This window comes from Anoplopoma fimbria, chromosome 8 (assembly GCF_027596085.1).
Source record: "Anoplopoma fimbria isolate UVic2021 breed Golden Eagle Sablefish chromosome 8, Afim_UVic_2022, whole genome shotgun sequence".
NCBI classification, from domain to species: domain Eukaryota; kingdom Metazoa; phylum Chordata; class Actinopteri; order Perciformes; family Anoplopomatidae; genus Anoplopoma; species Anoplopoma fimbria.
In genome coordinates, this window is record NC_072456.1 from 3502566 (window position 1) to 3529711 (window position 27146).

Here is a 27146-nt window from a genome sequence, read left to right on the forward strand (position 1 = left end):
CCTCATACTTCTGCATATGTTCAGGTGAACAGCGAGGAGCATGACAACACGGTGGACAAGGCTGCATCCTGGAGCCGGGACATTCCAGCCAACATACTAGACAAGATAGAGGGGGGCAAGGAGGTTCCCGCCGAGAGCATCACTGTGTGGATCGACCCTCTGGACGCCACACAGGAATACACAGGTGGGCGTTGTTACCGATGTTAGGTCATCTTCATTTCCATGATCATTGTAGGAGACCCATAGTACAATAATATGTCTACCTGTCACTGAGACACCTCTTGTGCTGCTGCTCTTAAACGTTTTTTTGCCCGACTGAGATTGAGAGCTGAGAGTAGTTGAGGTGAAAATTGGGCTTTTGATATGTCTTCACAGAACAAGCTCGTTGGACTCACAGTGTAGGGACATTGTAAAATGTTGAGTTTTAATAAAGATTTTATAAGGTTTGGTGGGCACACTTGTTCGTCTTTGGTATTTTTATACCATAATCCACGGAAAGCTGACCTAACATTCAATTCAATTCAATTCAGTTTATTTTGTATAGCCCAGAATCACAAATTACAAATTTGCCTCAGAGGGCTTTACAATCTGTGCACATGCGACATCCTCTGTCCTTCCCTCACATCGGCACAGGAAAAACTCCCCTAAAAAAACCCCTTTAACAGGGAGAAAAAAGGAAGAAACCTATGGGAGAACGACAGAGGAGGGATCCTTCTCCCAGGATGGACAGAATGCAATAGATGTCATGTGTACAGAATGAACAGCATAACAGAGATACAACACATTCAATGTATATGACATAAATGATTCATATAATAAGACTACTTATAATAACAGCAGCAATTATTACAGTAGAATTATAGCCATGAAAATAGGGATAGTAATGTGACTAATAATAATAATCGAAGTAGCAGTGGGTGTCAGTCGGCTCACAGCAGGAGGCACGACTACGGTCCAGGTACCACAACGATTCATGGAAACCTGCAGAACGAGAAAGCAAAAGGGCTTCAGGGTGGAAGTAAAGCTAAAATGCTTAATGGTACAGGTAATAGTAATAGTAATGTGACTAGTAATAATAATAATGGTGGTAGCAGTCGGTGTCAGCAGGGCCGTAGCAGGATGCACGACCACGGTCCAGGTACAGCCACGATTTATAGAAGCCTGCGAAGCGAGAAAGCACAAAGACTCCAGGGTAGAAGCAAGTCAATAAGCGTAATAGTACAGGCAATAATAATAGTAATGTGACTAATAATGATAGTGGTAGTAGTAGTGGGTGTCAGCAGGGCGTCAGTAGGTGGCACGATGACAGTCCAAATATAACCCCGATTCCTGGGAACCTGCGAGGCGAGAAAGCACAAGAACTCCGGGGAAGAAGCAAAATCAGTAATGTGCATAAATAGGAGATTAATACATAAAGAAGGAGGGAGAGAAGAGGAGAGAGGAGAGAAGAGGAGAGAGGAGCTTTTCAAAAGGGCCATTCATGGCCCTCTTTAAAGAACAGTTCATCCCAAAATCAAAAGAACAAACTTTTCCTCTTAACTGTAGTGCTTTTTATCAGCTCGAGCTCGCAACAGTTAAAACATTAACGGCGTCTCCTCGGCTGAGCTGTAACTCTAGCTAACCCGGTGGTGCCAGAGGAGCTATCGGTATCGAGTATCGAATGCCCGCTTCCTTCTGTTCATTAATACGGTTGTAGTTTGGTAGAAAGAAAAGAGTTCTCGACAACTCTGCCAAACCAATATGGTGCTTGTGTGGCCCAGTAGAAAACGTTCAGTGGCCTTTGGGGCTGAGGACTGGGAACCCCTGTCTCATGGCCCCTTTACACCGACCTTGTTTAGTCCGGACTTTTGGACTCTCTTTCAGTTTGATCCGAACAAAAATGACACATGTAAGACCAAACAGCCGAACCTCGGTTGGATGAAAAGAGGTCCGTGGCTTTCCGACCAATCGCAGGAAGTTCAGGCAGGCCAGCGTCATGTTATAGGAGTAGTGTAGCTCCTTTTTAAAGGAAAGTCACTGAGAGAGGAATGGTCTCTGTTTCTGGCATTACACACGAGGCTTCCATTGCACAGGTCCAGCTGGAAATACTGGATCTACATTGTGTTAATGGCATGTGTATAATTACAAGGAAGAGGACAGTTTGCACTAACTGGAGCGAGAGTTCCCTAGTTAACATGTAACTGAAATGTGAAAAAATAGTATTGTTGTTGTTGTTAATAAGAACAAAAAGGTTTACAAGTTCACATCTGCAGAAATACACATTTCTGCATGCACACTCAAACTCTGTATCTGGCCTCTGTTCATCCGTCTTTGTCCCTGTTCACTCCATTATCCTGTCACCTCTTTTCATCTCTCTTATATCACCCTGATGTGTCCTCCGGCTGTCTCTCTTATCCATCTCTCTCTCTCTCTCTCTCTTTACATCTTTCTTCTCAACTCCTCACTCTTCATCTGCTCATCTCTCTCCCCGCAGAGAATCTGGTGAAGTTTGTGACCACGATGGTGTGCGTGGCCGTAGATGGTAAACCAGTCATTGGGGTCATACACCAGCCCTTCACTGAGTTCACTGGTAAGTGTGTGTGGCTCCACAACTTTACTTGCGTGTGTTATGCATGCTGCCTCCATGCAATTTAGGGGAGGAACCTGTCAAAATTGCTTTCTGGAGCTTTAATAGTTAAGACGATGGTTCCCCCTCTCCAACCCTCCATTCCCTTTCTCCCCCCCTCAGCCTGGGCGTTTGTAGGTCATGGGTCAAATATGAGTCCCCGTCCGTCCTACAGTGTCAGCCCTCCGAAGGTGATCGTATCACGTTCCCACTCCGGAAAAGTTAAAAGCTTTGTTCAGGACGCTTATGGAAACGGCACAACGATCATACCAGCAGGTGGAGCAGGTGAGAGGATAATTGTTTTACATTTTTTAAAGTTCTGCACGCGCAGACGAAGCTCAAATGCGATATCTTCAACTATGATTTCAAGTAGAAACGACCCATAGGGAGATGTGGAAAATGAACTCTTTGATTGCTTCTTTGCATCACCTGACTTGCCATTTTCCCCCCCCATTAGCGAGCTAAATGTTGCACCTACACGTAGCTATGGGGCTTATACAGGCTACAGTATTGCAGTGCTTTTCTCACAATGAGTATATTTTTCTACCATACACTGGTTTTATAAGTAACATACCTGTAGGGAAGACTGCAATCCACTGGGATGCACTAAAATTATGCATTCTGGCTCACTGGAACGACTCACTGGGAAGGTGAAATACAAATTCGCAATTCTTATTCATGAAGTTTTACTCAAAGGCCAGCTGTCTTTTACAGGAATAACCTGACCACAGTCACATAGTGATGGTAACGAGGGAGCGGCGAGCTCTGCTTTTTCACTTTCGCCACCCAACTTTATCCTGCCGGCCCGGGGTTACTTGTGTCCAAATGTCCATGGAAAATAAGTGAACTGGAATTTAAAAAACATTTCAGACCTGCAATGTTTAAAAAATTGCACACAGTTAACATATATGTCTTCAAGATTTATCACAGATTATGAAAGAACAATTTGAACTTCAATCATTAGTAAGTATACAAATGGGGTTTTCAGACATTGGTAAAATTACCGCGAACAAAACACAAACATCACAAAGAAAAGTGCCAGCCTACAAGCGTTTAGAGTGCATGTTACATAATGTATCAGCACCACTAGGTGAGGAGGGAAATCTGCTAAACTCCTGTAAAGCAGATTCTGTTTGTAAATAGGTTTATGCAAAATATGATCCTAATTTGTCGGAGTAGATATCAGAATACTATAGTGCTAGTGTGATAAAGAATCACATTCACAATTGTTTCATTCTCTCTCTGTCTCTCAGGATATAAGGTCCTGTCACTCCTGGCGATGCCTTTGAGTGAACCAAGTTCTATGGACCAGGCAGACGTTTACATCCATGTCACCTTTATTAAGAAATGGGACATCTGCGCTGGTGCAGCACTACTGAATGCACTGGGTAATTATTATCAATCGCTTGGTTTTCTTCTCAGTTTGAAATTTTATTTAGACTTTCCTGTTGATGCAAATATAACAAGAAGCCCTTTTGGTGGGCACGTGTTGTTTAGTGGACTACATTTCAACACATTTTGATTCAAATGTGGTTTAATACTGATTGGTGCATGGAAGTACGTGATTGTCACGTTTTCTAACTGAGCCTCGCCTACATCAAACCAGTGAGAGTAACACGGAGAAAAACACAAATACTGAAATGTCTCTAATAATCCAGACTGCCCTGACTTTGGCAGAACAAAGTTTGTTTACTTAGACACCCATCAGTCATAGGAGAACCTTTTAATCTATATTCACTCTGCTTAATGCTTATGCAGCATTTATGTTACCTAGGAACATTAGAGACCTTGCACCACACATAAAGAGATGTTCTAAAATGCAGCAGGACATCTATTCAACATCAAAGCAGATTAAATACTAAAAGGCCTGTCTAAATAATTATCTTATAGGCTCATTATACGATATATGGACATGAGCTGAATAATTATTGCGTTATCAACTTATCGTACGATAAAGGACATGACCTCAATCTTTTTTTAGCCAACATGATACCAGAATAAAAGGCAGCATTTTCCTCACAATTGGAAGAATTGGACATTGCGCAGACATTGCACATTTTTGTTAACGGAGCCCGAGGATCCATTTCATTTATTTGTTTTGCGGTTTAATTTTATTAATTTGGAATATATTAATAGTCCAATTTCTGAATATTCTCAATAATTAAAAGTCCATTGCTCTTTGAATTGGTGTAGTTGCATTATTATGCTACTATATTATCATTATAACAGTGGAATAAAATGGACTTAAAATAATATATATCGTCCAAAATAAGGAATTAACGCGACAGGCCTACAATCTAAGCCCTATTTTTATTTTTGTATTTTATTGAATCGATCGTTATCTTTTTAATGGGTGTTTTAATATGGGAAGTGAACTGAACCAATGACATGTCATCTCCATGATTGTAGGAGGCCACATGACAACACTAAAGGGTGAGGACATCGACTACAGTGGAGAGCCTCTCAACAAAGGAGGACTGGTGGCCAGCGTTGGTGTGGACCACAAGGCCTTACTGGAGAGACTTCCAAACTGGGAACCTGAAAAGCACTGAGGCACGCACAAAGACAGAGCCATTGGTAGTTTGGTCAGGTTGTGGAAAGGGCAGCATGTGGCAGCGCTTTTCTATTACATAGAGTGGGCTGTGACCGGGCCCGAGCCACTTCATCGTCGTGTGACACCGAACATCCACCCATCAGATGGATTGGTGTCACCGTCACGGGCCATCAAGTGGGACTGTGGAACCAACATGGCTGCCGCCATATACTGCAATGGCTGACACAATGGCTCTGAACTCACACTCCTGGACATGAATACATACTTGCAGCCAGGAGAAACAGTACACTTTTTCTCCACATGCACACAAGCGCATGCTCACAGCGAACAGAGGAGCACAATGCGGAACATTACAACGGAACCTGAAGTGACTGACATGATGTAAAGTCCTATATTCATCACATGAGAATCCAGTGGAAACATACGAATAAAAGCCATGTTCATGTATTCCAGACAGGCACGGAGCATCAAGGTCACCATCAGCTTCGGTCAGCTAGTGAAACGTCAAGCTATCATTATTTGTGACTGGATAGAAATATGTAATACGGGGTTACTGGCCACCGGATAGCATTTGAAAAACAAACCGTCTGTTTACCAGCATTAGTATACCACAACAGTTCAACTAGCACCGTCTTGAAGTGGTCTGCTGTTCCAGAGTTGTCATCTGAGACGGAGCATTTCAACTTTGGATCAACGGTGAATAATGACTTTCATTTATAAAGTTGCAACAATTTATATTTATTGGCCTTGTCCACAGTGTAGACACGGGTCTCTCAAACTCTGAGACAAGAGGACCCGGGAAGTATCATTTTAAAAGGCTGGGTCTCGTGCAACCTTGGTTTGATCTTTGCTTCAAGAACATCAATTTAATAAAATTGAATTAAGGGCTTGGCAATATGGAGGGAATCAAATATGACAATATTTTTGACCAAACATCTATATTGGAAAAATGATCTTTAGTCACCACAAGTTTGGATGTTAGTTAGTTGACATATGAGCCTAAGAGAGTGTTTACAAAAAGGTGAACTGCTTAAATTGTCTGAATTAGGCCAACTCAAAACAATAGTAAATTCATTTGATTATTACTAAGTAACCAATAAAATGACTAAAGTGGAAATTTGATGGAAATCATGTATTTTATCTTGGCATCTTTTGTCTCAGACATATTTTTGGCTGATTAAACCTATTCTCAGGTGTATATAACAAGAGAGAAAGGAAAAAAAAACGCCTTACTCTCCTGTTTTATATACAAACATAAACATAGCACAATATGATAACTGCAAAGTGTCTAACAACAGAAGCAGGGACAGGGATGGAAGTTGAGGGAAAAGTACTTAAAGGGGACATATCACGGCTCCCCTTCCTAGTTCACATGCAGTCCCATGAGAATACCATCTGAATATCTCCACCCACGGCTCGAGAACTACATTTGCAAAGGACATCAAAGCTTGTAAACGTGTTCCAGAAGAAACCCAAAATAGAACTATGAACCTGAAAATGAGCACGATATGTCCCCTTTAATGAACCGTAACCCTGAGTGAGAATGACGTAGACCTTTATCTTCCACAACACCCTGTAAATACATGTAATGAGTTTGACTGAACTGAAACCACGAAGCACCGTAACTGTCTGTTTCTCCACTCATCATCACCTCTCCAGTACCAACTGTGTTGGTCAGGTTTATGAAATGGAAAGACAGGATGGCAGTGTGGACGCCGCTGCTGAGGACAATGAACAAAAAACAAGTCCCGTCTAATATGCACAGTCTCCTCCAGGACTGACAGGGCATTACAGAGGAAAAGCATTTTGTGTTTTAGTGGTGCTCCGTCAGCAAGAACCAAAGGAAGTAAAAAAAGAAAAAAAGGAGATTAACCTGACCTCCCTCCTCCCCGTTGGGAAACCATTTCTGCTACTGAACAATGAGCTGTGCACCTGAAATAGCAACATCTCGGTACTTGTCATATTTTGACGGAGACTGGACTGTACACTGTGCAAGACACGTGTGCTTGCATGGTTTTGTATTTTGAACTTTTTCAACCTAACTGAAAATGTCTTTCTGTACCCTCTACCAATATCTGCGTTGTGTTCAGCGACAAACACTGACACCGAGTTGGACGTGTAGTATTTTGCAGGGAAATGCGAGCTCATATCCGTGTCCTGAAGAAGATACACCTACTAATGATCTGTCTAATGTTCAGTTTGTCTCTGTATAACTGATAACCTTGTATAGACGCAACATGTGTGTAGAGGTTATGAGTTAAATGTTAGTTCAAATTGTTCTGCCGCAGACTGAAGATCGTAGATGAAGACTATGAGACGCTGTCAGCGGGTTAAAGGCAGTGGGTTAATCTGGATGGTGTGATGTTGACTCTAAAAAGGGACAAAGAGACAACAGGAGTTTTCAGGCTGGGACCCACAGCTGTGACACCTTTAGGTGGTTGGGACTTTGTGTGCTAAAATTTCATTTTTTTGATTCGAGTGCCTTTGATCTGCACAAAACAACGTTGTCCTACAAGCCACGGCACTCAACATGATTTCTGTAGAATGTTGCTATTGCAACGGTGGTTGATATGCAAGAGTGATGCCGCAAAAGCGTTTTAATTGGTGTAACAGTTACATGGGTACTATTGCTTTGTTGGGTGCACATAGGAATGCTGTACATTCTTGTGTTCTTGGATTTTGCTGCGTGTGTACTGTATGAAAGAAGTAGATCTGCGGGTGTGAGTCAGCGGTATTACTTAAAAGGTCTATCTGCACTTTACCACAAGACACACTAACTTCACTACACGACCCCCCCCCGAGATAATTCCTGGGTTAGCGTACTCACTTTTACTGAAACCATGATGTTTTCCTAAACCTGACCTAACTGTGAGGATTTCGAGTGAGGGGGTGTGTAGTGGGCGTGTCCTGTCGTACCTTCCACCCGCAGTCAGCCTACTTGGATTTAAGGGGATCTCCACAGGTTTGACATTATATGGAGTCATAGTGCATTTAAAGGTGATGTGGAGCACTACTGCATATGTGAATAAAAACGTTAATAAAGCCTTTTGTGTGCTCCAGAGGGAGCTGTTTGGAATTTGATGAGTTGCCTCAAGTGATGTCACTTAAGTCAGTCTCAGTTTGAAAATGAAAAAAATATCAATCTTGGGTTCTGGCAACTGAGCAGACCTCTGTAGAGAACTCATTCTGTCTACTAGACGCTACATCAGCCCCTACTAGCGTAAAACAACCAAACTGTTTGTGGTCGAGTTGCAATGTGGGTAATGTAGGAAGAAGAGGATTGCGTGGAATAAAAAAAAAAAAATCTCTGGTTCTGATTCAGATTAATTTAAGAAATGGCACCATGTGTTCAACACTACGGACCTCAAAGCTATTGTTCAAAAAAGTGAAATAAATATAAATGAATTGATCCTCAAGCATTTAGCAACACAGACGAGCTAGAGAGACTCTTATGTTCTTGGTGACTTTAGAAACAGTCAACAGTAACCACTGACAACAAAACAAAACAACTGACACATTGAGAGTGTGAATTGTTAAATTCAGATTTTACTTCTTCAGGGGTCAAAAAACATCCAATGTCCACAAAACTGGCGTGCTGTTGTCCATTTTCGACATAAAACTCGAGTTTTTTCTGCGTGGGTTTGGTACTTTGGACAAAAAATAAGGTCCCTTTAGGAGACCTCATTAATTCCCCTTTCAAAAGTTTAGCAAGGGTAATGTTCCCTTCAAGTTTTGAGTTGAAGTTGCAGTATATCCAAAACCCAAACATTTTAGCTAAACTGCTCATGTTCTTACAGACACTCAAGTGTAAAGGAGATACTTTTAAATATAAATTAATTTCCATTTTCAACTAATTATACAGAGAAACAATGTCAATTTTCCCCACATTTATTAACACAGCACAGATCTTCCTCTGCTTTAGACCTTTCCTGCTGGTTTGACGGGCACCCCAGCTGCTGCAAACAGAGATGAGATGATCCATTAGAAACAAAAAAACATGCAATCACACACTTGATAAACTTTACTGAGATGGCGAAGGAACTTTAGGATCAAATCTGAAATACTGTTTTGTGTATCTCCAAGGACTACTGCAGAAACCCTGAGTGGCAAGTGACCAAACCGCAAACAAGCACAAGTCTGCTGTCAGCAGATCGCGCATTTCAAGAACTAAGAGAAAAATGTAATGATTGAAAAAAAAATAGAAGTTAAACACATCATTTCAGGCAGAAAGTAACACAATTTAAACTGACAAACGCAGGCTGTGTGAATGTGTGCAAATTAACAGATTCATAATATCACTGCTTCATCTGGAGCACGACAGACCTGACTAATTACATATGTGTTAATGTGTTGCTTAGATGTATTATTATGGCGTGCCTTATTGCAATATTTCAGCATTATTTCTTCAGCTGCAGCCCTGATGGTATGAAACGGTCTTGGGGGCACTTATTTAATATAATACAAACATTTAATTATTGTCCAATTTATCGTGACTATATGGGCAGTGATATTATAAATCTGTAAATTTGCACATTCACACAGTTCTTGCCAGCTGCCCTTTATGCATTTGTCAGATTAAACTGTGTTGCTTTAAATCTGGATTATGACTTTTCCTTCTTCGTATTTGTGTACTATTATCTGATGAAATGTATTTTAATCTGCGCTAATCTGATGGCAAGCAAAATATGAATGCTTTTTGTCCTATATAGAACATGGGGTAGTAGTCGAAATGAAGATTACAAAAACAATAACTGCTTTGTCACCTGGCAAAACTTTTTTTCCCCCGCCAGCTTCACAGATGAAAAAAGAAAAATACTTTTTTTCACCTGTTGTTAAATTATAGACTTAAAAAAACAAAACAGATCACCAGAATTTTTTTTACCTGTTTTACCTGACTTCCGTAAAATAATTTACTGCAGCCTCTGTGGCAGGATTAATGGACAAAAAACAAACAGTAGAAAACGCACAAAATCAGTCGGCAGTAGTTAGTATAAGATGGTTCCTACTCTGGGGAAAGATTTAACTGCGGTGCAATAACATTACCAATACTTACACTGAGCTGACAGCTTGTCGAGAACCGGCTGAAGGGTGTCCTCTAAGTCTTTCCTTTGGGCTTTGAAGTCTGAGATCGTTGGGTTTTTGACACTCTGGATCCAGTCTGTCTGGACGGAGCATGCACATGTACAGATGTTCTGTGCATAAATTGACACAAGAGACAGGAGAAAAATAACTATGATAATCAAATGGCAGGAAAGACCTGATGGCATTTCCATTTTCATTTATACCATTATTATAATAACCTCAGCGAAGGAGAAAATGTTTCACCTTTTCCTTCTTTGTAAGGCTACTCTCTGGGTCAGAGACAAGGTCCTTAACAAAGGCTACATATGACATCAGGTCCTGTTTAGCTTCTGCACAGAAATAAAAATACACACACAGGTTAGAATTATAAACATCTTTACCAATTAATGGTTGCCTGAAGATAATACCATAACCTCAGCTACACACACACACACACACACACACACACACACACACACACCGGCCAGGAGGAGACAGTCAGCACAGTCTGTCCTGGAGTAGGTCCTGGCCAGGTCCAAAGGGGTCTCCCCTCTGAAGGTCTTGGCCTGTGTGTCAGCTCCCAGTTCGAGCAGAGTCCTCACGGTCTCCAGGTGGCCCCAGCAGGCAGCAAGGTGCAGCGAGGAGTAACCTGCGGGGACAAAGAGCATCAAGCATGGGGCCAGTTACGGGGCCCCACAGAGTGTGTTTGTGGGCCCGGTCAGAAACATTATAAATAAGGACTGTTGGTAATTGTCACTACAAAGTTAAATGTTAATTCGGTAGAATAGAACAGACATACAGAGTAGCCTACATATGTGGACTACTCTGTATGCCTTTCTTTTCTATGGCCTGTATTTCTGTCACACATACTTTTCTTGAAGACTCACATTGGCCAATTTAAGGGCCTACTCACCTCTGACCGTCTGCTCGTCGACCCGGGCCCCGTGTCCGACCAGCTCCCGGACGATGGCGCTCCTCCCCAGCATGCAGGCGGTTAACAGGCCGTTCCTCCCGACCTCGTCCTTCACTCCCCACGGGTCTGTTTCCTGCGACTCACCGGTGACAGCCTCGCGTTCAAAATGCTCCTTAATGCTCTCCAAGTCCCCAGACAACACACATTTAAAGAGTTTTCTCTGTATCGATGTCATTTTTTTAACAAACTTATTTAGCTAGCTAGCTAGCTAGCTACCTGTCCCGCACAGTCTGGGAATGTGCTGTTTCCATGGTTACAGCGTCACCTGCTTAAAAACGGTATGTAAACTTTTTTTTTGGCCCATATTTATTTAATTTACTTAACTTTTTAACCATGACAGGCTTTAAATAACCTTCAATTACAGATAAGGCCTTGTATTTATTTGTCTGTGTAGTTGTATAGTATGGTTTATTGTCTGTGAGTATTGTATTTAGTCTGCCAGTTGTATAGTATGTGTATTTATTGTTATTTCAAAATAAAGTATTTATTGTCTTGTTTTGTATAGTATGTGTATTTATTGGATTGTAGTTTAATAGTATGCTGTTTTATTGTCTTTGATCAATGTGTATTTATTGTCTGTTAACTCCTTAAGGCACATCATACATAACACTAAATGTACCTTGAAATGTCTGTCAACATGCTGACCAGCCATGTGGTACATGTATTTATTGTCTGTTCTAGTTTATTTTGTTGTATAGTATGTGTATTTATTTCTGTGTAGTTGTATGTATGTGTATTTATTGTCTGTGTAGTTGTATAGTATGTATTTATTGTCTGTGTAGTTGTATAGTATGTGTATTTATTGTCTGTGTAGTTGTATAGTATGTGTATTTATTGTCTGTGTGTATATGTATTGTCTGTGTTGTATTTATTGTCTGTAGTTGTATAGTATGTGTATTTATTGTCTGTGTAGTTGTATAGTATGTGTATTTATTGTCTGTGTAGTTGTATAGTATGTGTATTTATTGTCTGTGTAGTTGTATAGTATATGTGTATTTATTGTCTGTGTAGTTGTATAGTATGTGTATTTATTGTCTGTGTAGTTGTATAGTATGTGTATTTATTGTCTGTGTAGTTGTATAGTATGTGTATTTATTGTCTGTGTAGTTGTATAGTATGTGTATTTATTGTCTGTGTAGTTGTATAGTATAGTATGTGTATTTATTGTCTGTGTAGTTGTATAGTATGTGTATTTATTGTCTGTGTCTGTGTAGTTGAGCTGCTGCAACACTTGAATTTCCCCCATGGGGATCAATAAAGGAATATAATAATAATAATGATTCTACATTTAACACAGCTGTCCTGTCAATGTTTCATTTACTGAATTACGTAGATGCCATCTAGGCATCAAACTAAGACTCTTCAGAAACATATGTGTATTTATGTCCAGTGGTAATCAAGGCGGTTCCATGGTGTAATGTATATGTTAGATATAATCCGTACGTGTCTCTGATATGCGTCAGTTAGTAGAGAAACCATTTCAAACTAGCATCTTTGTTAACAGTTTAATTCAACTTCTCCACTAAAACGTGAGATTAAAATCATCCCCGGCAAAATGAAAATGTTTTTTTTCCGGCCAATTCAGTGTAACTGTTTGGACAGACTGCAGACTGCAGACTGTACCGACTGTACTGTACCGACTGTACCGGCTGTACTGTACCGGACTGTACTGTACCGACTCTACTGTACTGTACCGACTGTACCGGCTGTACTGTACCGACTGTACTGTACCGTACCGACTCTACCGACTGTACCGGCTGTACTGTACTGTACCGACTGTACCGGCTGTACTGTACCGACTACCGACTGTACCGGCTGTACTGTACCGACTGTACCGGCTGTACTGTACCGACTGTACTGTACCGACTGTACCGGCTGTACTGTACCGACTCTACCGGCTGTACTGTACCGGCTGTACTGTACCGGCTGTACTGTACCGGACTGTACTCTACCGGCTGTACTGTACCGACTGTACCGGACTGTACCGGCTGTACCGACTCTACCGGCTGTACTGTACCGACTGTACCGGCTGTACTGTACCGACTGTACCGACTGTACCGACTGTACCGGCTGTACTGTACCGACTGTACCGGCTGTACTGTACCGACTGTACCGGCTGTACTGTACCGTACCGGCTGTACCGACTGTACACGATGCTCCGCCCGCTTCTCCGCCTTCAACTGGGCTCCACACCGGAAGTGTGACAGCGTTGGCTTGAGACGGAAGCGGAAGCAGTTCTCGGTTTGTTTAGCGTGAGCTTGTGGATAACTTTTAACGTTGATAAATTCCGCTTTTTTTTTTTGTTGCTCCCGGGCATTCACCAACGAGCCGCTCCACCGGTTCAACTCCGTTTCATTTCAACATGTTTAACCGACAGACGAGCCTATGGATGGGTGATGTATGTCTGAAGTACCGTTAACGTTAGCTTAGCTGCGTGTGCTGGTTGCTAGCTCGGTTTTGTTAAGTTAGCCCGGATATCTGACCCCTGTCGAAAAAGGTTAGGCTAAACTTTGGCTACAGCCTACGTGTGTAGGCCTTACACACCTCACTGATACTTGTAGTAGCTAGCGATGGTGTTCAAATGATTCACCAAACGACGACCGCTTCCCCCGTAACGCTCCTCACCTTGAATCAAGCGGTAACTAAACAAGTGTCTTGATTCGAGCTGACGTTAAAGTTCACAGAACCCAAAACACGGACAAGAAACACAGGCATCAAGCAACGTCAGACGGTGTTGGAGCGTACACCAGCGATTTAAAGAGGTCTCTTAACTCGAGGCATATGTTTGGGTTTGTTTCATTTCATTAACAAGTCCATTCATGTTTAGGTGTCAAGAGACCCTCGTGTTTTGAGGTATTACTCTATAGAGGCCTTTTTTTTTTGGAACACTGGACGGGAACACCCGTTTAACAAATAAACATGTGTACCCTGATATAGGTTTATTACATTCGTGATATATTAAAAGTAATAATCATTGTTATAGCATTAACTAGAGCGGTCCATTAACAATCCAGTTTTGTAATAATAACTTAACACTTGTTGAGTGTAAAATGTGGTGATGCATGTACAATTTATTTCCATGTGTGTTCAGTTGGACCCATACATGGATGAGAACTTCATCAAGCAGGCATTTAGCGCCATGGGAGAATCGCCGTTTGGAGTCAAGATCATCACTCACAGGATAACAGGGTAAATGTACAGAGCCCTGTATGCCACACACACCAGCCCCTGTGTTCATCTGAAGACAACTGTTCCAATACAAAGATTACATTACATTACATTACAGTCATTTAGCAGACGCTTTTATCCAAAGCGACTTACAGGAAGTGTATTCAACATAGGTATTCAAGAGAACTACTAGTCACCAGAAGTCATAAGTGCATCTCCTTTCTTAAACAAGCATCTTAAAGCATAAACCAGAGCAAAAGTATAGTGCAGAGGCAAATTACTACGAAAACAATAATTGCAACAGACTAATACGAATATAATAAGTGCTACAAACTACTACGAATAGGATAAGTGCAGTAAACAAATACGAATTCAATAAGTGCAGCGAACTGATACGAATACAGTAAGTGCAACAACTAATACGAATGCAATAAGATTCAAAGATTATTTGTGATTATGCAACACAGGGATGCACATGGAAATTCAAGTGGTAGCCCATTTGTAACACAAGAAAGGCATGAAAAACTAAACCACAGTAGTGCATTTTTTCAATTTACATCATAAGGAATGTAAACAGCATCAACAAAAACAATTCCCTGGGCAGATAATATGGCTGACATCTTCACATTGTCAATCAAGTTTGACTGTGTTTGAGCACCAAGCATCATGATGTAAACATACAGTCCACCTCCTCTCTGTTACCTTGCTTGTATAAACAGTTTGTCTCTGTCTCTGTCTGTCTCTGTCCTGTGCACAGTGGTTCAGCGGGATACTGCTTTGTGGAGCTGGCTGATGAAGCTAGCGTCGACCGCTGTGTCCAAAGGCTGAACGGGAAACTGGTTCCCGGATCAAACCCGGTTAGTTCCATGCTGTAATTTCAAAATATTTCCTCATAAATCTTTCATGCAATCCTTACTGCAGTGAATATAATTATTGTTCTCAGCAAATATATATATATACTATTGACAATATAATACTGCCTTCCTTTTTTTTCCCAGTATTGGACTTATGTTATCAAGCAGTATTGAATTGTTGATTTGACTGTGGATAGTGGAGCTCCACTAGTCTTGGTCCTCCCTATATATAGTATGAGTTTGCCTTGTAAACACCAGATTCTTGGTAATTCAACAGATCTGTTCGATCTTCTGTTTGTCTACAACTATTGTGCTTCCCCAGTGAATTTAAACAGCCTTTTACAAAGAAGCATTGCTAAATACCTGATACAGAAATTAAACTATGTGGATCTATATTCCATATCTACTGCTGTGACAGAAAGTCTTCATAAGGGTCTGGTGATGTAAAACAAAAAAAGCCCCGCCCGCTTAAAAAAATGTCCCAAGTCTCAAGTGGTGTGTTGAGTCGTGAGCTTTAGCCGCTTGCTTCTGAATTTGAGTCGCTGTCGGCCCCTGTGAGCCGGCCAAGCTACTGGGCTCCCCTGTCCACCGGCCTGTACCTGCTGCTGAGAGGCCGCTTGTACACAAATGTACTTTGTTTGAAGCTGGTGAATAGAGTCTCTGGTAGCAACTAACTGAGGAGTGGGCTAAAGGCTGGTCTGGGTGGTGGAGGTATGTAAACCCAAATAACCACAACCATAATAACGCCACTCTCTATTTCCAGCAATATCAGTGCTATACTACACGTCGTCGGTGCTCCAGGTTTTGCTCAGTGTGCGTGTGTTTTCTCTCTCTCCCCCATGCAGCCCCGGAAGTTTAAGCTAAACTATGCCACCTACGGGAAACGACCAGAGGCGGGGTAAGATGTCATTCACACTGAACTGTAATGTTACTGTTTTATTTAAATAAATGAATGCTACATGCTTCATGGAACTGGAGGTCGAGACCGGCTGGTTTTCAACTGATCTGCCACGACCGGTGACCGATCAGTCTCATATTTCAGATTTTGTTTTTCTGGTCACATTCACACACATAATTATAGTTTTACATCGACACACAGCATCATAGACGGTAGCATCACAGCAACACACACACAGTTTGTCTGTGAGTGAAGAAGACAAAGCTTATCTTAGTGGCATGAAGAGGCAGTTCTTCTCAGATTTGAGAAAATGCACTTAATTTGATGGTAATGTAATAAAACCACATGCTGATAATGTTAGTTATGCTATTAAAGAAATGAGAAGATTTTAGGCTTCAGACATAAGAAAATCACTGATTCATTTGTCTGGTTTTAGGTAAACGGAGGAAAATGCCAACATTTCTCGCTAACCCAGCTGCACCTTTTTATTCTGGACAAACGTCTTATAAACAGTAAGAATATTTGATCAGAGTTTTTCCTTTTCTCAGGCCGGAGTTCTCAGTGTTTGTGGGCGACTTGGCCTCTGAGGTGGATGACTTCCAACTGCACCAAGTTTTTAAGAAGTACCTTTCCTGCAAGGGAGCCAAAGTAGTTACTGACCAGTATGGATACTCCAGGTACGTCGGCTCACAGAGGTGGACCGGACAGCGACATGGCTTCAGAAATGTTAAAAGTATTCATTGTTTGAGTATTATTGTAGAGAAATGCACAATAATATATCATATTTCCTGGTTTCTGTGGTGTAATGATTAAATGGACGTTGACCACCAGTACATCTTCATCTATTTTCGAGAAAAAAAAATGGCTGAAGAAATGTTCACTTGCCGTCTTTTATGCTAAAACTATTGTTTTCCCCATATAGGCTAAGCAAGAGCAACTCACAATTCAAGTGATGCTACCTCATGTTAAAAGTAAAACAACAAGTTTCAGTTCTACCATAATAATACCCATTATATACTGTTTCTCATAATAAGTGGCTTATTGAATGCCAGCTATGGAGTGTGTGTTGGTGCGGAGAGGACGCCTAACTGTCGTTTCACCTGCAGAGGTTACGGCTTTGTCAAGTTTGGGGAGGAGGGTGAGCAGAAGAAGGCCATCGAGGAGTGCCAGGGCACCATGCTGGGGGGGAAGCCGCTCCGACTCAGCATCGCTGTAGCAAAGAGGTAAGACGCCGACAAGGACACGTGATGGAACACGGCTATATAGACTGCACTTCTCCCAAGAATGAATGCACCAGGTCGTAGGAATATGAAAACACCATGTAATGCGCTTATTATGTGTCACAACCTTTTAGATGAACTTAGCAAAAAGACAAGATGGAATCATTTGCATCTTTTAAAATACAGTTTTAAAATGTTATATCATGTATCATTTTTGCTGCATGCATCTCAGGGTTTACGCTATATCTTTTATTTTTTATATTTTGTGTGCGTTTGTGGTTAATATTCCAGAATTACGGCAATATAGACCTACTGGAAATATGTTTTGAATAGCCTTTATTTACACGTCAATTGAACACAAGAACACAAACGCTATGATCCAAGTTTCAACATCAATGAATGAATGAATGAACTGTTCAGAAATTATTTTTTTGAATGCCTATTGATTGTATTTAAAGCTGGTGTTTCTTCACAGTTTCAGATAAAGATTAGGCAACACTATTATTATTTATAGCCTATCATAATAGATTATTAGTAGAATAAGATTCTATTGGTGGCTGCGAAAGATTTTTGCCAACTCATATGATGAACGTTGTAAAGAAAGGAAGAAAAAAAAAAAAAACATTTCTTAAAACAATATAGATAAAATTATTTTTAAAGGTCACAACAAGTTCTTAATCTAATGAAATATTCAGCTTCAATCCACTTTTGTTGGCATTAGGCCCTGCATAAACAACTTTTTCACTGCGGTCAAAGACTGTTAGCTCTCCCGCTTGCCACACACAAAAGGGAGGCACTGATGAATTATATTCATTCAAGATGATTTGATTAGTTAATGTTAATCAAGTGAGAATGTTGTCAGCTTTATCTTCTTTGATATTGGGGTTGGTGTCAAAGTGGATGCGTTTAGCTTTCCAGCTGGGGTCGAAGGAGTATTCAGGTCCTTTACTTGTGGGAAAATAAATAACTCCACCTAAAAAAAGCCCTATATTCAACATATTACCAAGTAGTAAGTGTACTGTATCAGAAATAGTGTAGTGTAAGTACTTTAAACATATATACTGTTTAGTAGTAAAATGTAATGCAGTGCATCTTACTATTTTCTGTGTAAAATCTAATCTATATGCATAGCAGTAGTAGTTATCTATCTGCATAGTAGTAGAAAAAGGTAAGTCATTTTTCCCTGTGAAAAAGTGAGAAGTAAAGTTACACAAAATGAAACTAGTCCTGTGACAAGTACATACAACTTTACTTGAGAATCAGATACTGCACAAAGCAGAAATTGTACCTGTAGTTTCCTGTCGAAGATGAAACAGAATACTAAAAGCTGCACTCAAAAGCCATCCATAAATACTTCTTCAGTTTAGTTTTGTTTTGTCTTTTTTTTTATGCTCATGTTTTCTGGCTTTGTATTCATATCCCACCTTGATATCCATTTGGATGAAACAATTACACTTAAACGTGCTGTGAATTATGAGAGAGAGATGTGGAACCTGTATTATCTTTAATTAGATTTTGAATCAAAGAACGGAGCTTTTTCAAAGTGCCCCTCACCAAGTTCCCTCTTAAGTTTTTTGTAACCATGTTTTTATTTCTTGTGTTGCAGCCAGAAGATGAGCAACTTCCACGGCGGCCAGGGCCAGAATTACCATAGCAACTACAACCAGTCCCAGTCCAGTTACTACGGCAACCAGGGTAACGGGGGTCAGGGGGGTTACTACTCTCAGTGGGGTGGCTATGACCAGTACAGTGGCTACAACAGCGGCTACAACAGCGGCTATGGCGCCGCCTATGGCAGTGGCTACAACTACAACTACGGGCCCTATGGGTACCCGCCACCAGGCCACGTGATGCCACCGCCTCCCATGGGGATGCCACCAACTGACATGTCAGGAGCTGTGGAGGTGAGGGAAATACTTTGACACCCACGCTTAAAGGAATAGATTCACAAGTTTTGTGCGTTCAGTAGATGACTGGTCCACGATGTCAGCTAGGTGGGCATAAACATTTGTAACAATCTAGCTACCAGGGCTTTTATGTGCTGGATTATTTATTTGTCGGGCACAAAGTGTGTTCCTGGAGCCTCGCAGTGACAAGAAGACCTGAGGACATAGGTGTTCCCGGCCAAGGAATATTCCTGCCCCATAAAACTGCAACAAAATGCTTCACTCTCATTGAAAACAAAGGCTCTGTCTGGTCCGGGCTTATGGTGCTACATTATAGTATGACAGTAATTTCTACACGCTGGAAAGGGAAGTCCTTGGAAACCAGAATTGTCCATATTTCTACAAAAGAAACGGCATAACAGCCAAAAATACAAGATGTTTATTATCACTATTGTGTATACTTGGAGGTATACCTTTTTTGACTTGTAGTATGATTACCAGGGTTTTTCACTCATGTGATACATGCACACATTCAGTATTTTGTAATTAATCCCCAGTGTTTCATGTCTTCCCCAGCAGAGTCACGAGGAGGGTGGTGATGTAGACGAGGATAATTCAGAAGGTAAAACCCTTTTTAAATGTGAAAATGCTGTCTCGGAAGTTTGCACTGGCAAAAAGCCAATGGGATCCTTCTTTTATTGGATCACAGCAGAAAATACGCTCTGTGGCAATCACACGTTTATGATACTTACAGGTTTTGTTCAGCAAGATAATCTTCAAAAACGTACACTACTTTTATGATTTTAAGAGTTAATTCAATCAGAGGAAAAAAACGTTAGGCTTTTAGCGAACTACACCCTGGTCACATGACTTTACATCATCACCACTAAGGTAAAGGCAGACGTGTTTGGCATGAACAAGTTTATTACTCTGATTTCCCACATGGTAGCAACCTCTTAATTTTAAGACGTGTAAAAGCTTTAAAATTCACCAGTGGGGTTTTATTAATTATTCGTTAAAATCTCTTCACATTGTGTTAACCGCAGACCTTACTTCAGAAATCTAACCAAAAACCAATAGACTTGGAGACGAGGCGACAGGAAGTGCAAAAATGCTGAGTCATTCCCCGGTTTTAAGGACTCCTTGCTGGGGCACTCTATTATCAAACAGGATATGCTGGCAGCTTGAATCAAATATTTCCATATCTTACATAACTGGTTATGTCTATAACATATCTAATGGTAGTTAGTCTTGTCATTATGAGTGGTAGCAGTAAAGACCTCACAGAAATGACTTGATAAATCCACAGTTTCAGGGTGGTCAGGTGCCACAAGGGGGCCCTGCACACCACTATCTCTGGGCTAATGAGGCTTCAATTGTTAAGCAGCATTTGCAGTGTTACTGCTTGTGACTTCTGCCTGTGTATTAAATCGTTGCCCTCTGTTGTTTTACAGAACCCATCCCCGAATGTGACGTGGATCAGTGGAACAAAGACTTCATGCAGCGGAGCGAGGAGCTCTACGACGCCATGATGAGCTGTCACTGGGAACCCCTGGACTCTGTGAACTCCCCGATCCCCTCCCTCTCCTGATATATCTCCTTCTTCTGATCCCTCCCTAATGCTTCAATAGTTCTGTTTTTGGATTTTGTACTTCCAATGATCTAATACCACATGGACACCTTTTTAAAAGGGCCAGCTTCAGTTCACTGTCTCACTTCACACAGATGTTCCTCTTCATATAATCAAAAGTACTCACAAATATTCACTTGATTTTAATGTTTACCATGTTGGTAATATTCAAAAAGTTGTTCAATAATCAGTGACGTGTAGTGCACACTGTTTCATATGAACTCTATCAACCAGAGCTCCCAAGATGTCGGACGACGTGCTAAAGTAGTCTTCTCCAATATTTCACCATTTTAAGATATCACCTTGGAACATACTCTACTCATAATTTACTTCTATGTAGATCCATGATAAAACAGTGACACCAGCAAAAGCTCTAAAAGTACAAACATTGCCTTAATTATCATTTTACATGCAGTTCCTTTTCGTTTTGATCATTGTCATGGTCATTACATTGACCTAGTTTAAACAAGAAGTCTTCTAATTATTTTTTTGGGTTTTAATGAAGGAATTTTCTTCTGTTTTACTTTATTTTTTTTTCTGATAGATGTTAAAGACGTACGATTATGGAAAGATGATGACGTTGAGTTTCACCAACAGTAATAATCAATCATAAATGTAATTTATCGACATTTCCAGACAATGAGCTCAATGTCTTCTTGTTAAATAGACAGATGGTGCAACCTCCAGTGCTTTTCAGCGCTATGAGACAGCTGATTTGCTGTATCGGACTTCCAGGTAGCATTTATTTTCTGCTGTTTGATGGCTGATGCTTTGTATATATTTTTCTTTGTGGAGATGTTTTATCAATAAAACAATTTAGGCGGAAAATGGTGTTCGGTCTTCTATTTTTTTTTTTCTGTGAATTCTGTTTGGTATAATGCCGTTTAGCATGAAGTCATTTGACTGTGGTGTAGTTTGTTTAATATCCTTAACGGTAGCTTTTTACTGCTGCCGATTGTAATCAAACTACAAAAGTCATATTGCTGTTCATTTGTGAAGAATCCAAAATCTAATAAACTCACGTTGGCTTTTTGTTTGAGGGAACTAGTGCAATGCTAACTTGCAAGTAGGCCTACAAAAACGTGTCATCCTGCTGGACTGTATTGAAGAATTGTAATTCTCACTATTAAAGTAGGCTACCATTGACACCCTACCAGCGGACCCCTTGGTAAAACGAATCAATCATCCCCATGTTGTATGATCTTGCACTATCTTAACAAGATGAAGAGCCTACAGCTGTGCTAGCAACTCTATGAGGCTCTACTTAAAAACAGCAGTGCCTGAGCTAAATGCTAATGTCAGCATGCTAATATGCAGAGATAATGTTGACCACTCTCTTCAACTGTGTTCACACCAAACGTGGCATTATAATTAGCATTTAACTTAAAGGGACAGTTCACCTCAAAATAACGAAAATCATATTTTTCCTCCTACCTGTAGTGCTATTAATCAATTTAGATTGTTTTTGTCTGAGTCGCCTAATTTTGGAGACATCCGCAGTGGAGATGTCTGCCATTTTCAGTATAATGGAACTAGATGCCACTTGGCTTGTGGTGCAAAAAAGGAACATTTGAAAAACTTGACATGAATGTTGCTTTCCAGAAATCATGACCTGGTTTCTCTAGCTAAACCTCACACTTTGTGGTGAGCAGTTTCATGTAGGAACTATTTACTTTTCTACTAGTTGTATTTTATTTTATCAAATTTTGTCAATTACTTCAAATTGCCTCTGTGTCTTCTTTTACATAAAGCTTTCTCTCCTTGCCTAAGATCTCACACAGGGAAAGAGACCACACAACAGGAACAGATTTCTCTCGATTTGGAACAAGATTGAGGATATTGTCAGCAGAAGACTCGCCTGATATCTACAGTGTGTGAACTTGAGTCATTTCTTTTTTAATATGAAACAGCTGGGTGAGAAGTGAAGAGACCTGTGTTAAGAGAACCTACATCCAGTGAAAGTAGAGTTTTTAATCACTGTGTTTACAGTCTCAGAACACAAGTGACAGCAATGCATCTGAAAAACGGAGAAGAAGTGTAACCAAACTCAACAAATATCTTTACTTTTCTGATCATTATGTGTATTATATAAAATGTGTACTTATGCAAAATAATACACTGATAGAGATATACAGGGGTGTTTGTTACCATCTGTCAACCATACCACTTAGTCCATCTTTCAAAAGCTTCACAGAACTACAATGGTTCCTTACACAAGCTCCCTATTTATTGTATTTTTAAGTGTTGAATTGATCTAGTTGTTAATTAGCACATCACATATGTATCTATTAAAACAACTCAGTAAATCATTTTCTTCTCTGCATTATAAACAAGCTGTGGCGTAGTTGAGTCCGTATTTCTGAAATATTTAAAATGGCAAGCATCTCTTGTCCTCCTGTCTTGTGGAGAATCATGAACTGTCATGTATGGATTAATGAATGCACCTATCGGGCACAGAGAGTCCATTTGTTTGTCCAAATCTCGTCAGAATATCTCATCTTACTGTTAAAAGAGGACAACAAATACAAATGGACAGGTCATCTCAGTCATCTCGAAACATCCACATAGAGCTCATGGTTTTCTACGTCTGTGTTATTGTTTCCTTTCAGTTAATTGCAGTGATTGTGGTTTTGTTGTGCCTCCTCTGCTTCAGTACCGCTGGTCTTGGTGTTGAGCAGTCCCACTCCGGGCCTCCCGGGGCAGTACCAGCTGGGCCCCTGGCGATACCAGCCCTGGTACAGTCCCCTCCAGGTCAGGCACCCCAGGGCGCCCCCTATTAGCTGAGTGGGGAACTGAGGGAAGTATGCTAATAGACAGAGCAGCAGAAACATCCAGAGCCAGAGCAGGAGAACACAGAACAGGAAGAGGATCCTCAGAGGGGCACCTGAGATCCCACCCAGGCTCAGATAGGGGCCAAACACGGCTGTTTCCTCAACCAGGAGCAGGCAGCAGAGACAGAGGAGGAAGACATCTTCTGAAACCTCATACCCCCTCCACAGCATCCCAGCTCTGAGGCATTGGGACTTACTCTCCCCTTCTCGTAGCAACAGCAGAGGCTGCCCGTTGGCGACCTCTGGGCCACTGAGTAAAGGTTCGTAGCAGCTTCCGGTGGTGTTCTCCAGAAGGTCCAGGAGTTTACAGAAACCAAGCCACAATCCGCCAGCCACCCCAAGCCGGGAGAGGTGGCGGATGGAGAGAGAGAGGGAGCGACGGACAGAGAAGGAGAGGAGGAAGATGAAGGAGCCGGCAAAGATGCAGGTCCAGCCCCAACCAGAGCGCAGGAACATCCTGGAAGAAGGAGAGGAGGTTGTTTTAGATTGGAGGATGCTATGTTGTGATAGGATGACTTAGATTAGATTTGATTACGGCAGTAGTTAAACTCCAGTAAATAACTGAGAAAGTAGTGTAATTGTCTCCAGAGTCGAAGAACGAGTCATTGATGAGCACACAGACCCTGACCTGAGGAACTGGTTAGTCATGACCAGACACACACTGAGTTGAAGAAGACTGACGCCGCAGCCTATGTGTTCGCAACCAGACTGACGAGATAATTCGCTCCAATTCACTGTGTATTGGGACTACAAACATGTAATAAGTAAGTTGAGTATGCAGTGCATTCATACTTTAATAGTAAACTGAGTAAAAGTAAAAAATGTCAGTGTGCAACTTCAATATTGACTGTATTTACTGACGATGGACAATGTGGCACTGCAGTGGGAATAAGAGTCAAAATGACTGGGCAATGATGAGACAGCTCCAGGAGAGTGTATTAAATCTGTGGATGATTTCCCCTCCTCTTTGTTGAAGCTGAACTAATCAATATTATTTTATATTAACACTGAGCCAACAGAGTATAATGTGAAAGGGGGTCGCTTGTACTGATGAACCTCCAGACAATCATCACATGACTTGGCAGTTTCCCTCAGCTCTACAGAGCTTTTCAGCATAATTTAGCTCATAGTTTTGGTTACGACCGACAACTTTATTGTTTCGGTTCAGTATCACTCTCATCGACCTAATTTTGGCCGCGGCAGGGAGCTGTTTTCAGTGAGAAAGCTCTAAAAAAACGAGTCTAAACATATATCTTCTTCTTTCTTAGTAACAGGCAACTGCATTAACATGCATATTGGGTGATCAGAACCTAAGTGGGCAACTCTAATTACAGGCATGAATGCCCCCAAGATGCATTGAGGAACGCATTGAGATCCCATCATGCAGATCTCATCCGAAGGTGTTCTGCTGCGCTTTCTTTTAAGCATTATGTATGCGACCTCCTAATCAACTGACATCCTCTGCGTAGGCGGAAGAAGGACGTACATATCCATTTGTGCGCCAAAAGTTCATCTCAAACCACACACGTGTGTATCGTCCATGCTGAATTCAAATTCCAAAAAGTCTACAGAGATACATTACATGGGTCAAACGTATTGGCCAATTTGGTTTGTCTGGAACACGGCAAGGAATAGGCCCCTTTTTTTCCTCTTTGAATTTCCAGCTGACTGGGCAGAAAAAGTGCTTCTGATTGAAAAATACAATGCATTTAGTCTTTGCAAACAGAAACTATGTTTATTTGCCACGCAAGTGGCCACGCAAGACACATATGGAGAAGCGTTCTAATGCCAGGTGTGAACTGCTGTACGTAGAGCTGTCAACTTGACACTAGATCACAGAGACGCATGCTAATACCAGGTGTGAACAGAGCCTCAGTGGCACTATAATACCGCAGGTTCAAAGAAGACAAGTAATCAGGAAGTAAAGAGGAAGTCAGCCTCACCTGTAGAGGAAATGGCTTCTCTTGGCAAAGACGCTGTGCTGTGAGACCCAGAGGCTCAGTGCCGGGGCGAACATCACCACCACCGACAGCAGCAGGTGGAAGTGCTTCCGGAAGGCAGCATTACCCAGGACCAAGGCCGCCAGGTCCGTCAGGACCACCAGCATCGTGTTTAGGAACATCTGGACTCAGTACCAAACCTCGGACTAGAGCTCAACTTAACTTAATATTACTGTATGAAAATGGAATGCTGCTGGCTCTGGATGCTGCAGCGTGTTTGTGTAGATTATCCACCTCAGACTATATAGCATGCACTGTTTCATGTGATAAGTCTGTAATCCTGTTTAGAATGCACTTAGTTGATGCTGTGGACTGCTTCTGTTGCATAACACAACAATTCTAAGTAGGTCCAAAAGTCTTGTTGGAATCAATCAATCTATACAAACTAAACTATATTTCAAAGCTTGAGAGTGGATCCATTGGTGCATTGATGGAAAACAAATCCAGATCCAGGAATTCTAAAATGCTGGCTGTGTGGTAAAAAATAGTTGAAGTCCACTGGTGTTAGCTGCTAGTGGTCGCCATCCGTTCGTAGAGTGCTGTGCAACAGGAATGAAAAGACAGCTGCCCCCTAGCATTCCATAGACTGCAAACACTTGCACACTGTAAAACCCCACCATGGAATTCTTCAATCCAGTAGGCACCTCTCCTCCTGACTCGGCACTGCTTGTATCTTCTGGTAGCTTCAGCGCACAGGAGTTAGCCTACAGCTAAACAATGCAACCAAACCACATAACGGTCGCTCTGCTGGTTTTTCCTGCTTCTGCAGAAAGGCAACTTGAGCTTTTTGTCCCCTGTGACCTTGTAGAGCCAGTTTCCCCACGTGTCTCCTCCCCTGTATTCTTCTTGTCCTGCAGTTATTGTAATTGACCACCTCTGGATTGCTTCTGCAAAAATGCAACGGCCGGGATTGTGTTTCAGTCAGCGAGGGCCACCACTGCGTTACCCCGAGAGATGTCCGGCGGTTGCAGCTTGAGAATCCCTCCCAAGTTCGAACTATCTCCGCTGTGACTGTGTCTTCTCAGCTCTTCTCCGTCCCCCCCTCTCTCCAACACACAGAGCATGTTCTCGCCTTGAAGGTGTCATATTGCTCCTATTGAGATGACTGAAGGGGTAGAGAGAGGTTAAATAAATGACACGGGTTAACTTGGCGTATACATGGATATTGCAAGACTCTTATTTAGTCTCCATTGCCAGCAGAGTAAGAGGTTAAGAGAATGATGAGCAGCACCAATAGAGCTAGAGTTCCAGAAAAGTCCCAAATTAAGTGTCAACAGAAATAAGATGGGTCAAATTGTGTGTGTGTGTGTGTGTGTGTGTGTGTGTGTGTGTGTGTATGTGTGTTTTCACGTGTATTATTAGCAATAACCTTTTTGCTGTATCTGGGCTGAGACTCAGCTGTTGCAGCAGTCTGTCCCTGTCAATCAGTGTATGGTAACACACACACAGATACACAAACACATATA

At 41.4% G+C, this 27146-nt stretch overlaps 4 protein-coding genes across 8 annotated transcripts in view; 2 read left to right on the top strand and 2 right to left on the bottom strand.

Moving 5' to 3' along the window:
- Positions 1-5410, top strand: part of bpnt2 (3'(2'), 5'-bisphosphate nucleotidase 2) — an 8083-nt gene extending 2673 nt beyond the window's left edge. The window contains exons 4-8 of the mRNA XM_054602139.1: positions 25-184; positions 2474-2569; positions 2729-2890; positions 3859-3993; positions 5015-5410. Coding sequence (XP_054458114.1) covers positions 25-184; positions 2474-2569; positions 2729-2890; positions 3859-3993; positions 5015-5157 — 696 coding nt within the window. The 3' untranslated portion in view covers positions 5158-5410. The remainder of the gene's footprint in view (positions 1-24; positions 185-2473; positions 2570-2728; positions 2891-3858; positions 3994-5014) is intronic.
- A 101-nt stretch (positions 5411-5511) lies between these two features.
- Positions 5512-11537, bottom strand: ankrd45 (ankyrin repeat domain 45). Of its 3 annotated transcripts, none has more exons than XM_054602146.1 (5): positions 11134-11537; positions 10702-10869; positions 10485-10570; positions 10213-10321; positions 5512-9115 (listed from the first exon to the last, which is right to left on the bottom strand). In XM_054602146.1, the coding sequence occupies exons 1-5, from the start codon at positions 11366-11368 to the stop codon at positions 9078-9080; spliced, it is 636 nt and encodes a 211-aa protein (XP_054458121.1). In that variant the 5' UTR covers positions 11369-11537; the 3' UTR covers positions 5512-9077. The 3 variants fall into 3 exon arrangements, with proteins under 3 accessions (XP_054458121.1, XP_054458119.1, XP_054458118.1); XM_054602144.1 differs by having other exon boundaries at positions 5512-9112; positions 10213-10351; XM_054602143.1 differs by having other exon boundaries at positions 10213-10351.
- A 1865-nt stretch (positions 11538-13402) lies between these two features.
- Positions 13403-21671, top strand: trnau1apb (tRNA selenocysteine 1 associated protein 1b). 3 transcript variants are annotated; one of them, XM_054602140.1, is made up of 9 exons: positions 13403-13591; positions 14285-14382; positions 15119-15218; positions 16061-16113; positions 16662-16790; positions 17220-17336; positions 18940-19237; positions 19796-19841; positions 20674-21671. In XM_054602140.1, the coding sequence occupies exons 1-9, from the start codon at positions 13556-13558 to the stop codon at positions 20808-20810; spliced, it is 1014 nt and encodes a 337-aa protein (XP_054458115.1). In that variant the 5' UTR covers positions 13403-13555; the 3' UTR covers positions 20811-21671. The 3 variants fall into 3 exon arrangements, with proteins under 3 accessions (XP_054458115.1, XP_054458116.1, XP_054458117.1); XM_054602141.1 differs by having other exon boundaries at positions 19799-19841; XM_054602142.1 differs by lacking the exon at positions 13403-13591 and adding an exon at positions 13791-13982.
- Positions 21672-23458: 1787 nt separating this feature from the next.
- fitm1l (fat storage inducing transmembrane protein 1, like) lies at positions 23459-25832 on the bottom strand. Its single transcript, XM_054603516.1, has 2 exons — positions 25624-25832; positions 23459-24137 (listed from the first exon to the last, which is right to left on the bottom strand). The coding sequence occupies exons 1-2, from the start codon at positions 25800-25802 to the stop codon at positions 23459-23461; spliced, it is 858 nt and encodes a 285-aa protein (XP_054459491.1). The 5' UTR covers positions 25803-25832.
- Between the last annotated feature and the right edge of the window lie 1314 nt (positions 25833-27146).